The sequence below is a fragment of the Columba livia genome, chromosome 18 (assembly GCF_036013475.1).
Source record: "Columba livia isolate bColLiv1 breed racing homer chromosome 18, bColLiv1.pat.W.v2, whole genome shotgun sequence".
Classification (NCBI taxonomy): domain Eukaryota; kingdom Metazoa; phylum Chordata; class Aves; order Columbiformes; family Columbidae; genus Columba; species Columba livia.
Genome location: NC_088619.1, coordinates 5,801,808 through 5,819,375, shown reverse-complemented (window position 1 = coordinate 5,819,375; position 17,568 = coordinate 5,801,808). Strand labels below are relative to the sequence as shown.

At 44.2% G+C, this 17,568-nt stretch overlaps 1 protein-coding gene across 1 annotated transcript in view; it reads left to right on the top strand.

Moving 5' to 3' along the window:
* Positions 1 to 1,621: 1,621 nt before the first annotated feature.
* FOXK2 (forkhead box K2) overlaps positions 1,622 to 17,568 on the top strand; it is a 41,580-nt gene continuing 25,633 nt past the window's right edge. Inside the window, exon 1 of the mRNA XM_065034605.1 lies at positions 1,622 to 2,406. Within this exon, the coding sequence (XP_064890677.1) occupies positions 2,054 to 2,406 (353 nt within the window). The 5' untranslated portion in view covers positions 1,622 to 2,053. The remainder of the gene's footprint in view (positions 2,407 to 17,568) is intronic.

Sequence of the window (17,568 nt, the reverse complement as noted above, 5' to 3'; positions counted from 1 at the left end):
TGTGTTAGGAGCTGGAAATCCACCGGTAACGTTCAGCATCCTGGACCCATCGTTAGCAAAGCAGGCACAACATTTCTATAGTCTCAGCAGAGCCAAGGGATAAAAAAAGCTGAGAATCAGGGAGTCATAACTGGCACTCTGCTGCTCCACATTTTCTGTGCCAAACATATGTCGGCGTAGAAGAAAGTCTGATTCTAAATACCAAAGTGTGGGCAAGATTTAACTAAACTTTTCTGTAAAAGAAACCCAAGCTCTAAACTGTTGCTATATTTTACTGCATCTGATGTGCGGATGTGATCATATAAACGGACTTAACCATTATGGAATTGTATTGTAGCTGCTTATAGCAAGTGCTGATACAATCCATAGAGTAAAAATGAGGTTTGCTGTAGCTCTGCAGGCAGCAGGCACTGCGTTCTGTTCCTAAGACCTGTTGACTCAAATGTGCAAAACCAGAAGTCTGAAATTCAAATTTACTACTAGATGTTTGTTAGTGAGTTGATTGTTTTTGTCCGGAGCGTAAAAATGTTTTTAAAGATTATTTTCAATTCCCGCAGAGCACGTGTGTACTGCTGAAGAAAGTATTTAACCGTCTTCTGAATCAATAACAGTGAACTTGAGTAATGGAAAAGAGCTCAAACAAGCAACAAAAACCCACTTCTGAACAAAAACTGCTTGAAAATAGTGCAAGGCTGCTGCAATGAAGCGTTTGCAGTGTTTATATTTTTATAGTGATAATAATATGTTTTAGCCACCTCTTCACAGTTTATAGCTAAAAGTGACGGAAGGGGCCTGGTCCCTGTAGCAGTTGGAGAGGGGCACGCAAACATTTCTGCAAGATTTTGATCAGGTGAATCATTTTCGGTGCAGATGCTATGTTTGACAAACTTCAGGATGATCAACGTCAGTCTCTTTGGTAGCCTGTAATAGTTTAAACTCAAAAATCCTGATGTGGATTCTTGGTCAGTTCTCCCCGTGCTGTTACGTGACATTTTCTCTCCCGTGTACCGTGACCCTCTGCAAAGAGTGACACGCTGTGACACCCATGGCATGTTAAGCGTGTTGTGTTGTGTTGGATGCGTGGGTTTTGTGCCCTATGAGAAAAGGAGGGCTAAGCCGAGTGAGGTGTGTGCACAAATACACAGACTGACTTACCTGAAACTTTTAAACTTAAAGCAGTGTACTAGTTCCCTCTAGTTTTACCCTGACATATAAAAGGCCGTTGGATGTGGACGATCTATCAAACCTATTTTTTCTTTTTTCCCTGGTCTTTCGAGGCTGGCTTTGAGGAGTTACAAGCTATGTTTCAGGCGGTAGCCCACGCTCTAGCAATGTTTGGGCACTTGTATTTTGATTGTTGTTATCCGCCCTTTAATGCTGTTCCTGCGACCGTTGCTAGTGGAGGGCGTATGCGGTGCGCTATCTGCCGCCTGGAAAACATGTACGGCAGGTACCGGCGGCATCGCTCGGGGGCCCGGGGTCCGCCAGGAGCGGGCGGCGGCAGCTCGGGCCCCCGCAGGTGCCCGGGGTCCCGCCGCCCCGGCCCTGGGAAGGGGCTCCAGGCAGAAGATGGCAGGCAGGCCGGCCCCGCGGGCTGAGCCAGCTCGCTCCGCGCCGCCCGCCCTCCCTCCGGCCGGCCGGGGAGGGGCCGCCCCGCCGCTCCCTCGGGCCGCAGAGCCGCGGCCGAGGCTCCGCGCAGCGCTTCTCCCGCCGCCGCTGCCTCCGCCGGGGAAACGAGGGTCGCTCCGCTCCCCCGCCCGCGGATCTGCTCCGCGTTTTCCGGGCCTTTCCCGTGTTCTCGGGCCCCGACACTCGAACGTGCTGCGCGGCGCTGGCCTCGGCGCCGCTCGCCATTGGCCGCGCCGCCATAGCCCCATGGGCGTGCGGGCCGCGCATTGGCCCGGCGCCGCCGTCCATCAGCCAGCGGCGAACTGCGTCAGGTTCGGTTGAGCGGCGTCCCCTTCCCTGCCTGTGTCTGGCGGCGGCTGCGGCTGCGGGGCCGGTGCGGGCGGCGGGGCACAGCGGAGGGCGGCCCGCTCCCTCGCTCGCTAAGATGGCGGCGGCGGCGGCGGCGGCCGTGGCGCGGCTGGAGGGCCGGGAGTTCGAATACCTCATGAAGAAGCGCTCGGTGACCATCGGCCGCAACTCGTCGCAGGGCTCGGTGGACGTGAGCATGGGCCACTCCAGCTTCATCTCCCGGCGCCACCTGGAGATCTTCACCGCTGCTCCCCCGCCGCCGCCACCGGCCGGCGCGGACGGGCCGCCGCCTCCGCCTCAGGGGGACCCCGCAGCTGCCACGGGCGGCGGCGGAGGGGACTTCTACCTGCGCTGCCTCGGCAAGAACGGCGTCTTCGTGGACGGCGTGTTCCAGAGGCGGGGGGCGCCGCCGCTGCAGCTGCCCCGAGTGTGAGTAAGGCGGGGGCCGGGCCTGCCGTCCTCCCGGCACACCGGGGCCCGCCGGGCCGGGCCCACCCGCCGGCGCCTCGCCGGGCTGCCTCGTCCTCCCCGGGAGCACCGGCTGCTGCGGCGGGGTGGTGCCGCTGCTCATCCGCGCCGCTTGGCCCCGTTTGGCTGGCACATGGTGGGTGACAGGCGGCGAACCGACCCCGTCCTGGCGACACGGGCGAGCGGTGCCCGAGGCCTGCATTCCCGGCCCTTGGCACCGGCGTCTCCGCCTGCTGCCCTCGGCCGTGTCCTTCCTGCGGTGGGCCGAGCCCGCCGGCACATCCACCAGCCCGGGGTGCAGGTGGGAGGCGTGAGACCCCGGCAGCGCTGGGGCTGGAGGGTGGCAAATGGTGACCCCCCTCCCGTGTGTGATCGGTTGCGAGTTTGGGAGCAAATCCGTCTGCAGCAGTGCTTGGAGGTATTGTAATTAGGAAATAGAATCGGATACACCCTTGAGTATTGTTTACGTGCTTCAAAGGAAACCAGTCAAGTGGTTATCCACATATCTGGGATTTCTGCATTTAGGATCAGTGCTGAGAAAATCTTGTGACACCCTTGGTGCTTTTGCAGAACGTAGGGGGGTTGTTTTATGTGTGTGATTGCCTTCTGATTTTGTGGTAGTTCCTGCCTCTGCCTAATTGTAGCCTTTATTTTTATGAGTAAACTAAATCATCTGCATGAATTACTTCTGCTAGCCTTAGTGTTTTAAAATGTTTCCTTATGCGACAACAAGTGTATTAAGATTTAAATGGCAATACATTCCTTTACCATTACCGAACATAAACTGTCTTTGCGAAATCATTTGCTAGGGCAGTGTGTGAGGCCTACCCTACTATGTTTAAGGATATGTTGAACTGTAAATAAGTAATTTGTGTTCTGAGGAGTCGCATGTAGGAAAAGTGAAAGTGTTTTGGTTTAGTATGTTTTAGCTGTCTCGACTAAGAAACACCTAAAAGGTTGTGAGCGTTTCACCTTTACACATGCCATTAGTGACACAGTCTTAATGCCTTTTGAGTTTTTAAGCTGTATTTAGGACGTTGATGGTGTGTATTTTCTGCTTTGACGTCTCAATGTTATTTTCCCCACCTGGTTCCTCTATGAAAAATCGAATTGTCTTACCTTTCTGCTTTCTAGGAAATGCTCGTTCTGAAAGAGTTTAACAGTGCCAGTATGTGTAGAGTTGTATAATCATGAATACAGTTGGATGACTTGTTTGACCTTTAACTGTAACTTCTATTTTTGCTTTCTGCTTTTTAATATTAATAATCATTTGGCATGTGGTTAATCTGTATTTTAATTTGACACATTTATGAAATATAGATCAAATACTTTTCTTCTTTGTAAACAGTTTGGTATAATATACTAATTGCAGGCAAGTCATTGTGCATTACATATGTTGATTGCAAACAGTCTAGAATTAGTTCCAGTAATTTAGTCAGTAGCATTCTGTTAAATGCCTGAGACCTCAGGAATAAAATCCTGCTTCTGCAGGCTGTCCATGTAATTATTGACTTGTAATTTATTTTAGTTCTTTCCACCAATGTCGCTTTTTAAGGGGAAAGAAAATTCCGAAGGAATTTTTGTGTCGCTTTTTTTAGTGAACAATGATGAAAACTTCTGTGCAGTTAAAATTTCTTCACGAGCGTACGTGGGTGGCGTTACAGAACCCAGCATTTGCTTGAAACCGTGCTCAGGGATTACACCATTTCTTAGACTGCACACGAATAGCCTTCAGTTGGAAGATCTGTAAGCTGGCTGAAGGAGTTATCTCCTGCTTACAAAACATAGGTGTGATCTCCTGTCACGTCGCTTCCATGGAAGGTGGCAAACCTTCCGTCCTGCTGGAACAATGCAGCAGTGTGTACACTGCGGGAGCTGGGATTGCTTCAGTCAACAGGCCCAGGGATGAGTTTTATCTTGAAGGGCTTACAGAATCTACAGGGTCATAGTTAGATTGGTGATTAAGATCAAATATTGCTTAAAAAACTCTCTTTATAAGAGGAGAGCCTTACTGGAGTTGTATAGGGAAATAGTAGTTTCATTATTTGCAAAACTTTTTTTTTAACACAGCAATTTTCAGGTAAATTCAAAGCAGACGTTATCTGCTTATAGCAAGTCATTACTTTGAATTACTGATGACTAATACTGTTTGTAGCTGTGTTCTTGAGTTTCATTGTAGATTTTACTGGTCACACTGAAGATGATCTGCTGGATTTTAAAAATCCAACTTACTTACTTCAGTGTAACGAAAACATTAATTAACAGTTGAAACACAATTGGAAAGCAAGTAGTTTTGGTGCGAGTTCAAGATTGATGACTGCTAACCTCCAGCTCGAGTAATCACTAGATCTATTTTTGTTGTTGTTGTTAATTCCTGCTGTGTTGCCAGTAATATGCTTTGCCTAGGATGACACAATCATTTAAAATTTGAGTGGCAGGTGAAGTTTAAAAAAATCCGGCTGGCCTGTTCCTTCTATTGTTTTTAAGTGGTCGTGGAAGACAAGAATGAAGGGTCCATCTCTGTTTTGTCTAATTAATAGTGGCTTACAGATAACTCCAAGTAAAATATTATTACAGGCTTGAAATGTCTTATTGAATGTCACTAATAATTGGATGTAGTTCCAGTGTCCTTGGCCTTTTTTATTTCAGCACAGTGTTTAGATATGATTTCATTAATAATGTTATTGAACTTCCTGTTTTCGGAAGGGAAAAACAGAAATACAACTTATTAGTCTCCTGCAAAACACACATTTTTAACATCTGGGGAAATTAAATTATTAATGTTAGAATATCATTTTACCTATAATAAAGGCATCTTCCTTTCTACAGATATAAATGCCATGCAACATGGAATTACTGTGCATTAAGAGAACTGTTCCGGTCGCTATTTTTAATGCTTCCCTGGAAGCCTTGCTCACAATTCAAACATTTAAGTTCTCAAGCAGGAGGTAATAGCAGTGGGAAGTTTTTCTTGTTTGTTTTTCCAATTCTTGACAGACTCACATATGTACGTGTGTAGATACAAACCAGCTGTCATCTTGTTAGATGAATAAAATGGGGGCTGGGGCAAAACAGCAGTTTTTTTGTTCATGTCCTGTAAGTAGCTTTCTTGTCAATGTCATAACAGATTGAGGCCTGGGATGAAGGAGGTTTGAGAGTCTCCTGTTCAATACACGCAAATCAAAGCAGTTCAGTTAAGTCTTTTGCAGACACCTTTAAGATGCATGGACTATCACTCTCCAGTTCATAAACTTAATTGTTTTTTAATTGGCTTCATTTGATGCTTGTCAGATTTCCCTCAATCTCCGTGAAAGCATTGTTAGGATATATTATTAGGTGAATAATAACATTAATATTTGACTTTTGACTTGAAAAATACATTTTGTGCTGGGCACAGCAGCAGTTGTTGACAGAGCTCTTGTATATGGCTCTTGGAGAGGCAGGATTCCAGACAGATGTAACTGATACAGCTGGAAAAAGCAGACAGGCTTCTGGGTACAGCTTAACTCTGAACAAGTTTTTTTGTTTTGTTTTTATTCTTGGCTTTCTTGGATGTGCTTTGTATATTGATGTCTCATTTCACAAAGATCCTGACATCTTGAGCTTGGCTGTTCTGAGAAATGTCTTGTTCATTTTGACCCAACCTTAGATTTTGTATTTTAGTAATTGGGTTTGGTTTTGTGGAAGTACACATTTGTGAAACATAAACACGATACCATTGGCATAAGAACGGCTGCACGCGTGCTCAGTGGAAGTTTCTTGCTGGAACCGTCTAAGGTTTGGCTTAGCAGTCGAGGTGAACGATCGTAACATCTTGTGTTACTTGCTAGCTTAGGAGGAATGTTCTTTGCTTGTTCCTGGCTTATGGTTTAGGTTTTAAAGGTTTTCTTTATGAATATACATGTTAGATACTTTGAGAAATCAAAACACTTTTTTTCAAGGAGTATGTAAGTATAGATTAATTGCCCCAGGCTGGATTGGCACCTGCTTTTTCCCTTTCTTCACATATTTGATAGATAGAGTTGCTGTAAGGAAGACAGCTGAAATGTTTGTGAGAGCTTAGGATTGACTGGTGTTTGGAGGAGTATTTTGGAGTTCCCTACTGCTTGTATTAAAACTATGAATTGCTTACAAATTATTACTTAGAAATTATCTTTAAGCATAAAGCTAAGAAACATTGGACTTGGCTGTGACGTATGATTCAGACTCCAGAAAGTTTTATTTACTTTCTTTAGCAGACACTGTGTCCCATGCCATAGTGACTAATAAGGTTAACTAGGCTATGTTTATAGGTGGGTTTTTTGGCTCCTTTAAAGTAGGATTTGCAAATGTCAAGCTCAGTAGCAGTAGTGTTCTCTCATAAGCAGATCTGATTGAAGAGGAATGTGGGAGGAAGAAGGTAGAGCACATATTAATTGAAATGAAAATAGAGAGATGAGCGTGAAGTTTCTATGGTCGTAATTCGTGTTACAGTTGCCTTTGTCATCTCATTTTTTTCATTTTCCCCTCAACTGCACATACCTCCGGCAATGTTTTTTTTCTTGTTACAGCGTTGCAAATTGTCATAAACCAATGAGGTAGTTGCGGTAAAGCTTAAACAACTTTGTATTTGGATTAGTTTACACTTAGCTTGCTTTTTTTTATTGGTACGACTGATCTGTATACAAAACTACCTTACCCAGTTCTACAATTTTATTGATCTTACAAATGTTCTTACATCTGTAGATAGCTACCGGAGTAAGTACACTCTTTGTATAGTTATATGAGATATTATAAACTAGGAAATAATCTTACAAAATAATCTTTATGGTCTGTTAAGTTCCAGTTCTATGACAGAAGCAAGATTAGTGTTGTTTTGGTTTAAGGGTGCAAAGTCACTATTAAAACTGTTTGCTCTAAGAATCTGTAGTTGAAAGAGAGTTTTGAGATTCTTACCTTTAATTATAATAATGAGGTAACAGATATGTAAATTAAATCATTCCTTGCATTGATTAAATCAAAATACAATACTGATCTTGGGTTGTGAAATGCACGATGTTTGAGTAGGAAGAGACAACTTTTGCTATCAGATATGTGTAAGTTAAATAAGTTAATACTGAAAACAAGTTAATCATTCACCCTTTTAAAAATAAATGTGTATGATTAATTTGATTATAATCAGGAAATGACATTGTCTTGTAAATATTAGTCCTTCTTGAAGGTAGATATTTTAGATAATAGTTCTGCTGTGGAGGAATGCTGTCCTGAGGAGCCCTGTACTGCTGAGCCCCCAGAGGAGGGCAGGACAATGGAGGAGTTTGCCTGGGTTGGTGAGGACTGGGTTAGGGAGCAGTTAGGCAATCTGGACATCCATCAGTCCATGGGTCCGGATGGGATGCACCTGCGGGTGCTGAGGGAGCTGGCTGAGGTCATTGCTGGACCGCTCTCCATCATCTTTGCCCAGTCTCGGGAAACGGAAGAGGTGCCTGAGGACTGGAGGAAAGCAAATGTCACTCCAGTCTTCAAAAAGGAGGACCTGGGTAACTCTAGACCGCTCAGCCTCACCTCCATCCCTGGGAAACTGATGGAATGACTTCTCCTTGGTGCCATCTCAAGGCATATCAGGGATAAGAGGGTCATTAGGGGCAGTCAGCGTGGCTTCACCAAGGGGAAGTCGTGCTTGACCAACCTCATTGACTTTGATGAGGACATAACAAGATGGATGGATGATGGTAGAGCAGTGGACGTGATCTACCTTGACTTGAGTAAGGCATTTGACACAGTCTCCACAGCATCCTCACAGCTAAACTGAGGGAGTGCGGTCTGGATGAGCGGGTGGTGAGGTGGACTGTGAACTGGCTGAAAGGAAGAAGCCAGAGAGTCGTGGTCAATGTGGCAGAGTCCAGTTGGAGGCCTGTATCTAGTGCAGTGCCTCAGGGGTCAGTACTGGGGCCGGTATTATTCAATATATTCATCAATGATTTGGACAAGGGAATAGAGTGCACTGTCAGCAAGTTTGCTGATGACACCAAGCTGGGAGGAGTGGCTGACACACCAGAGGCTGTGCTGCCATCAGAGACCTGGACAGGCTGGAGAGTTGGGCAGGGAAAAATTTAATTAAATATGACAAGGGCAAGTGTAGAGTCTTGAATCTGGGCAGGAACAAGCCCAGGTTCCAGTCTAAGTTGGGGAATGACCTATTAGAGAGCAGCGTAGGGGAAAGGGACCTGGGGGTCCTGGGGACAGCAGGATGACCATGAGCCAGCACTGGGCCCTTGTGGCCAGGAAGGCCAATGGTAACTGGGGTGGGTTAGAAGTGGGTGGTCAGTAGGTCAGAGAGGTTCTCCTGCCCCTCTGCTCTGCCCTGGGGAGACCACATCTGGAATATTGTGTCCAGTTGTGGCCCTCAGTTCCAGCAGGACAGGGAACTGCTGGAGAGAGTCCAGCGCAGGGCAACAAAGATGCTGAAGGGAGTGGAGCATCTCCCGTGTGAGGAAAGGCTGAGGGAGCTGGGGCTCTGGAGCTTGGAGAAGAGGAGACTGAGGGGTGACCACATTAATGTTTACAGATATCTAAAGGGTGAGTGTCAGGAGGATGGAGCCAGGCTCTTCTTGGTGACAACCAGTAGAAGGACAAGGGGTAATGGGTTCAAACTGGAACACCAGAGGTTCCACTTAAATTTGAGAAGAAACTTGTTCCTGGTGAGGGTGTCAGAGCCTGGCCCAGGCTGCCCAGGGAGGTTGTGGAGTCTCCTTCTCTGCAGACATTCCAACCCGCCTGGACACCTTCCTGTGTAACCTCATCTGGGTGTTCCTGCTCCATGGGGGGATTGCACTGGATGAGCTTTCCAGGTCCCTTCCAATCCCTGACATTCTGCGATTCTGTAATTCTGCTGCTATCACGTTTGTGTGGGGTGTTTTTTGAGCATGTCTAATTCTTATGCACAAATCAAAATATTTTTTAACATATGCCTGAGCTATTCAAAATAAGGTTATTTTCTGTCTGATTTACTGTATTTTTCTGTAAATATAGCAGTGCCTTCAAGACCTCTCAAGTCTAATTACCTTGTATAAGATCATGTCAAACACTGGAAACAATATAATTTCAAAGAAAATTCCAAATTTGTCATGTGGTAGTGTGTGGCCATCTCTTTTGCAGCCTATATTGAGTTTTCACAATGATCTTGTGTTTACTAGAGAGCTGATGTCTTTCATGATACTTCCTACTGAAATATTGGGAAGGTGGTGGCTTTATCTACTGCCTTGCTTGTTTTGATGATAAAAAGTTGATGTGTAGTGACATTTGTTTCCTGTGACTTCCTGCCTTCAAGGAGTTTTTTGACCTAGATAAAGCAGTCGGAGGGGAGGAACCATATTTATTCTGCAGCTATTCCACGTTGGATGGCATTAAAAATGAACATTCTATTCTTCAGTTAAGATTTCATCACTACTGTTGTATCACTGTGCTGAGGCTTCAGTAGGCTACTTGAAGAGCTAGTGCAAATGTTTGTAATTCATCATTTTCTCATAGGGCTAAAGGAGGTCTGTCTGTGATCAGTCTTTGTTTCTTCACATTTGTTTCCCTGATGCTGCTGCAGCTCCTGTGTGTGCTGCTGGGCTGTGCTGGCCTTCTTAGTGCTGCAAATCGTAGACTCTGCAGAGCATCATCTTCACGCGTGCTGGACAGTTGAGTATTTGTGGGAGTAAAGTTTTCAATATTCGACATTTCAGAATGTCTTAATGACTGTTTATGTGAGCACGTCACCTTTTTGTTTGTCCGTGTGTGTCAAATAAAATGAAGAACATGAGCAGGTTGACAAACGGTTATGTCCATGCTAACCTGTAAACATCCCTGTTGACTGTAGCAAGAGAACTCGTGTGGAATTGAGCATTTGTAGGATCAGAGCTGTGTAAAAAAGCCGGAGACATGGCATTATCATAGCTTTATGATGATAACAAAGTTAGTATAAAGTTAACACGAATTAATTTTAATTCGGTATTAGGGATTTACATTAAGAATTGTGGAAGGGACTGCCAGCCAAACAGCACCTTGGCTGTTGGAATGCTGGGTATCTCCAGGGATGGAGAAGTGTAACCATGTAACTACAACCCCACGTTGAAAAAAAAATCTGTATTTCCAAGAGCGGAGTTTTGGGAATACACAGGCTGGTCAGTGTAATGTGCAGGTTAGTGCTAAATCATGAAAAAAAGACTTGGTCAATACTTGATACTGCTGTTGGTGATCTGAAGTAAGTGCAGTCATTGATAAATATATACATAGGATATCAGTGTTAGTAAATATTGTCCTCACAAATAATAACAAAAAATTGACATGGTTGATCCATTAAAAAAAAAGGCATCTCACGGTGTGCAGGCCAGATCTACAGGGTAGGAAACTGTTCGTACAAATAATAGTAGAGTGCATTTTAAAGTGGTGACTGTAGAGAAATGGTTAGAGATGCCTGTAGTGAGATGATGTGTCAAAGCAGAGTGTGGAAATAGGGGAGCTGGATCGGGGAGTACTCAGGGGTGCTGGAACTTCATGGGGTGCTGGAATCGAAATTTGTGTTGGAGACTCTTGCAGAACTGTGAGGGCTCAAGGGAGTGATGGCTAAAAAGAGTTGAAGACTGGAAGAGATCCTAAATAGTGAGAAACGTAGGGGTTCATTATGTTTGTCTCCTTAGAAAGGAGCGCAGGATGGCTGGGCTGGTGTATCTACCCTGTAATGGGCACTGAAAGGCTGGCTAGTGGATCGCCCACAGGTATAAAAAACCCAGAGGCTGTAAACTAAACTCCCAAGGTTTGAACTAAGCACGTATTTTTAGCAGTGTTGGAACAGCTTACTGAGAAGAATGGTAGTATCTCCATTTCACCGTCTTCTGCTGATCAAAAATAGATACCTTTTTGGAAAAGGTGCTTTAAATAGAAAAATAAACCTTGCTGTAGTCTGGCCTGCTGGTCGGGTACAGTACAGGTGTGGTTGGATGAAATGTCATGGCTTAGCTCTTCAGCCTTTACTTCCTCTGCAAGTCTTTTTTTAATGATCTCCCATTAGGTTATAACAAGAGACTTCTTTATTGTGTGTTTTAACAAGGAGTCAATACTTGGCTTGGTTTTCAATTAAAATTGCTTCTAAAGCATCAAACATGTAGGACCATCAGGGAGTGTGAAAAGGAAATCAACTGGTGGAGTAACTCCCAGGCGTGCCACTCAGACAGGCTCCAGGGGGATACCCCCAAAAGGTGAGGAACCCCTTGTCCTGTCAGGCAGAGGGAGAAGACCTGGGACAGCCCCTGCCCTGTCGCTGTCAGGCAGAGGTAGGGGACAGAAAAGATGATGGGGGCTGGAAGCCAGTTCTGCTTTGGGGCGGTGGGCAATCCCCCTCCCTACCTGCTTTGCTTCCCCAGGTGCCCCTTCGTAATAGGTTTGAGGCCTGGATCTTGAAGAGGATGTAGGTGAGGATGTGGTGCAAGGCCCACCTACGAGGTCACATAGAAAGAGGCAGTTGACCCCACACCTCAAGACCGCCTCAGATGCGAAAGAAAGAAGGGTAATTGTAGTAGGCAATTCCCTTCTGAGAGGGACGCAGGGCCCAATCTGCAGAGTTGACCCTCATCGTAGGGAAGTGTGCAGTCTACCTGGAGCCTGGATCAGGGACATCAGCAGGACGCTCCCCAGCCTGGTGCACCCAATGGACTACTACCCACTGCTGATCTTCCAGACAGGTGGGAAGTAAGCTGCATCCCGCAGTCTGATGGGAATGAATAAAGATTCCAAGGCCTTTGGATGGATTGTAAAAGAGTCTGGGGCTCAAGTGATTTTTCTCTTCCCTCCTTCCAGTTTTGGGTGATGATATGGGAGGGAATAGAAAAATTCAGTCTGTAAACAGTTGGCTACAGGACTGGAGCTGCAGGCAGGGCTTTGGGTTCTTTGATAATGGCTGGTTTTACAAGACACCACTCCAAACAGTGATGCATGGGAAAGGTTTATCTCGCAGGGGCAAACATTCTGCTGCTAACATTCTGTGATTCTGTGATATTAGTGGGGTTTGTAGTTCTTATGCGAGGAGAGGTGAAAGGGTTTGCTGGGAGGCTTAAAAAAAGATGGGAGAAGTCAAAGATCACCTCAGGTTTAAGAGCTGAGGCTGAGAAGTAATGTAATTATCACTACAGAGTGTAAGGAGGCTCTGACTTTGATATTTAATTTGGGAATTGTAATTCAGAAGAATCTGGGGTCTTGTTTTCTAGAAACGCAGGCTGTGCTTTCAGGACTGTCTGAGCTTATCTGGGGTTTCACTGCAGCTGGAATGGAGCACGGGAGGGGGAAGCTCTTGTTTTCTGCAGCGCTCCCGCCTGCAGGTTGTGCTGGCCTTGAACCTCATCAGATGTTCTGGAAGCCGCTGATATTGCCTTTTTTTTTTGCTATTTTTGGGTGGTTTTGTGTTGCACTGAAGTGGCTCCCAGAGAGGTCTGGCATCAGTGGAGCTGGCATGAAGTACATGGGGGATCTGCACAGATTTGGGCAAGTCACCTTGCTGGGTCTTGTGGAATCATACACTAAGGAATTGCAGATATAAGAGCTGTTATGCTCTATGGAATAAAAATGGAAAGGAAAAGAAAGATCCAAAACAGTAGAAGCCCAAAAATAATTTTGGTGTATTAAAAAGGTACTTGCAATGTAATATGAAAAATGTTTAGGTAGATGGCCCTTTTATAAATTTTACGTGGTGTTTTTGTTTGCCACCCCCTATCTCAGAAAGCAGACAACTTTCCTACCTCTAAAACAGATGACTGACTCGAGTTTGTGCAGCATTCTGTCATCTGTCTGAAAAATACCCAGACCAAGTTATTTTGAAGAAAATTGTGAAATCCTTTCTGTTTTTTACGTGTCCTTTGTTGCAGGGGCTGCACATATCCCTAGTATTTTTTCAAGAAGTATGTGGATCTGCCTAAGTTGACTATGCAAATAGACCAGTTGTGATTTGGATTTCGTATGTTGTCTTTTGAGGGTCTTTTTAATGCCTGCTTAGTAGGATGCAGAAATCTCTCATTAAAAAGTTGTCATATGAGAGAGAGCTTTTTATTCTTTATTCAGGATAATGAAAACCAACTGCCATTTGAAGCAAATACGTTAGTAGTCAAGAAATAAGTTCGTTGACCCAGACTTCAAAAACTACTTGGGTAGCAGGCTTGAAAGTAGCTGTGTATTTATTTACTCCCTGTTCTGATTTAACTGACTTCTCGCTGTCACTCCGAGACTTCCTTCAGAAGGGATGAGGGGAAACATTTAAGCAGAACAGTCGTTTGGAGGAGGATCATATTATACCAAAAAGTGTCCCTTATGTCCAGTGCAGTATTCAGTGAACTTGGATGCTGACACAAGTTAGTAGGAGTGAATTACATAAATTCTCATCAGTCGAAATTGTGTTTATAACTTCCACATTAAATAACATATTGAGCAAAGATGTGCTAAAGGAAGCGAGTTATTTCCTCCCCTTACTCGTGTGAATATTCTGGGTGTGGCTGGGTTAGGCTCAGATAAGGTTTTTAGTAGGTGTTCTGCCTCATCCGTCTTACATGGTCATCGGTTGATACTCTTGGTTTGGGGTAACCAGCCGAAGCACTTTTGTGTGTGTGGATCTGACTCAGGATGTTCTGTTGGCCAGAAGAGGTTGATGGCTTCGATCCTTTCTGCCCTTTGATCTTACTAAGCGTATTCTCTTAGTAGCATTAGGGGCTGCAGGCCAAACAGTGAACTGTTGTGCTGTTCAGATGATATGAAAACACTGCTTTGAAGAGCATGCAATCTATTCTTAATTAACTTTGTTAATATGACTGGATTGGGTAATAAGATTCTCCTAGAACGATGAAATTCATCCTCATGCAGTCTGACTTCCAGTGGTACTAGCAAGAGGTGGAGTGCAGCCTTTTTCCTGGCAGCACTTGTGTGGCTACGTCACCGAGTTGAATAAATGCAGTAGTTGGAGGTGGTTACCCTCTGCTGTGAAGGAGGGTTCTGAAATGAATGCAGAACTGAATTCTGAGTTCAGGGTGGGCTTCACAGTTTGTGGTTGGTTATAGTATTATTCATTCGGCTTTCTAGATATTGATAATCACTGGAGACATTTTGGACCTGGAAACCACAGTCTGTATGTCAGTTGAAATGTTCAGATGACAGGCACGTTTGGCAACACAGGAAAGAGATGCAATAGGTAAAAACCACAGTAGAACTTCAGTTGTTTATCCTCTTGAATTGTAATTCAAGCCTTTGTTTTTAAAACCTTTTCCTGGTATTGGTCTGTCCCTAAAGCTGAGAAATGCAGCTAGTCTGTATTATCAGCAAATTCCAGAACCGTTTAACGGTGCTCGGATGCCTTGTGAACCCTGGCGAGACAAAATACCCTTCTGCAGTGACTGGTACAAAGCAGTATTTCTTGCCTGTTTCATTACTTAGTTCTCGACAAGCTGCATCCCTTCTGTTTTCTCTTTCCCCTGAAGGACCGCTGGCCTCAACACGGGACCGCAGGCGTTGTGTGAGCTGGCTGAGCCGTGATGGGTTGAGCGGAGGAACCGTGTGAGATGGAGGGAACAACCAGCAGCGAGCTGACAACAAAACAGGCTTTTCTGGAAGTGTTTCATTTCCACCTGTCCCCTTTGATTGAATATCCAGTTCTAGGAATGTCCAATGCTTTTTGTAACAAAACATTATTATAACCGAGATTCTGCCAGAATTTTGCTGGAACTTTTTAAAAAGTGCATTTTCTTAGCTGCTTTCTGTTTTGAAGATTTTATGTGGGCTAAGATGCTGATTTCTCATATAGTTATTTTTCCTTGACTGCATGATAGGATATGGGGAATACTATCTGTTTCAGGTAGAAAAGTTTGGCACTAATTAAAGAAACTTGTCCAAAGTTGAAATGGCAAACCTCTTTCGCAGTTGGGAGAATTCCGAACCTTCCAGTTGTCTCAGTATTTTAAAGACGTGAGGTAAATTCCGAAAGCAATTTGTGATCAAGATTTGCAATTTCCTTCAGGAATTTTGGCCTGTTGTGAATAGCTTTTACTGTCTGCTGCAGCACAGGCAGCCAGAGCAACCAGCTGCAAGCACACCCTGGTACACAAACGTTTACTTTGCTGTCAGTAGTGAAATAACCCTGCTTGTTTTACGGTGTGGTTATTCTGAGGTTGGAAGATTGTTGAGCCTGGAAGAAATCACTAACCCCAGCTTGCTACTTAACTATAAATAAGTTTGGTCTGCTGTGGGCTAGTAAGTACCCAAGATTCTTACGTGAGTTTATTCACTATTATCTAAGGTTATCAGCAAATCAGTGTTTTTAAGGCTTTAAAGAAAAAAGCGTGCAAGCCATGGGAAATAAAAAGGCAGCATGTGTATGTAAATAATTCAGCCCTCCATCAGAAGGAGAAAATGAAATTCTATAAAAGTTTTAAGTTTGGAGTTTTAAAGTTATTTTGGCTTAGTAGTAGCTGACAAAAACATTACTCATATTTGTGTGTGCGTGTTCTTTGTGTTGGCTGGAATGTAGTCGAGAAGTGTGCCATAAAGGAACTGAACTTCATCTGAAAAGCTTCAAAGCATGGTTACATAGAATACAAACCAACCGTAATGCGAGAGAGTGTGATTGTGACCGCTTAGAGAAATAACAGGGTGGTGGACAGGGAAAATAGATTGAGGAAGGTGTTTCCGAGGAATCAAATTTGGTAGTTTAATCAGAAAGGTTGGTTGTAAAAATTAGGCTTTTCTACAGATTTTGACACAGAGAAAACACCCTTGCAGGTGCAGACGTGAGCATGGGAGGTGGCAATGTAGAAATGTTTTGCTGGAGTCTTCGGTTGGGAAGACTTGAGAAGGCAAGACATGGTTGTGGTAATTCTGATAGTATTTACTGATTTCATTCTTGTACTGAAGTGTGTTTATGTCCCTTGTCTGCAAGGTAAACTATTGTGGCCACAGCTTTTTCTTTTTGCAACAACATTTGATTTTAATAGGGTTAGGTGGCTTTCTTGTTCTTCCAGTTAAATTTCTTATCTTGAAGCTCTGAGTAGTTTAGGGTTAATTCCTTTCCAATAAATATAGGTAAGTACCGGGGGGGTTGGGTGCCTGTTGCAGTGACATTGCATTTCAACTTGGAGATCCCTGGGCTCTGATGAAGGGAGTGTTGCTTGCTGGATGTGTTACACTAATGCAATTTTGTCCTACTTATGACTGGTTTGTCTTTGCGGTGGCCGCTTGTTCTAACTTTCCCCAAGAGATATAAAGAATAGAATATATATGACTGCCCTGTGCTTTTATAGGGACATTTTGTGGTAAATAAATTGCTGACTGAGAACATATTGACAGCGTCTGCTACAGAGAGAGCGAGAAGTTGGGCTGATAAAGTTCTCCACTGAGTGAAACAGACTTTTATTCTTAAATCCAAAAGGCCCTTAGATACTTGTGATGGTTCACACCATCTTTAAGTCATTAGAATAACCCTCTTAAAGATGTTCTAAATGGAGACAGGATTTGACTTGTGCAAATAATGATTTAATACAAAAATACAAAGGAAAGAGAAATCGCTCTAGGGGATTTAAAATTAAAATACTACAGGATGGGTATTTAAAAGGAAGTAAATAGATCTAATCATAGGCACTGGTCTGAATGCAGAACAGGTTGATACAGTAAGAAATTAGCATGCAGTAGCGAGGGGTGATCCTTTCTCAAATGATCTCGATGTGTCAGCACTAGAAGTAACTTTCTTAGTACTAATTTTCACAGAAATGGAAATGTCAGTAGAGGGGGGAGGCGGCACCGGCCGTTACAGAACACAGCGATTCGAAGTTGCATGTTTGAACTCCAACCGAATTAGGTTTTTCCCCTCCATGTTTTGGAGTCTTAAAATGACACCATTGCATTTAATTGTCACCTGGGCAATGGGCTGCATCATGTTATATATTGCTGTGTTTGAGACTGGGTGTGTAGAGAGGTGCACGGCTTCAGAGAGTGGCGCTGTTTCTGGAGTTTAAATGCGTTCACAGATAATCTGTAGCATGGATCCGAGCAGAAAGTGGCCTCTGAGAATCACAGATACTGCAATAGTCATTTTAGATCATCTTACATAAACTCAGTCTACTGGTTTTAAAAATT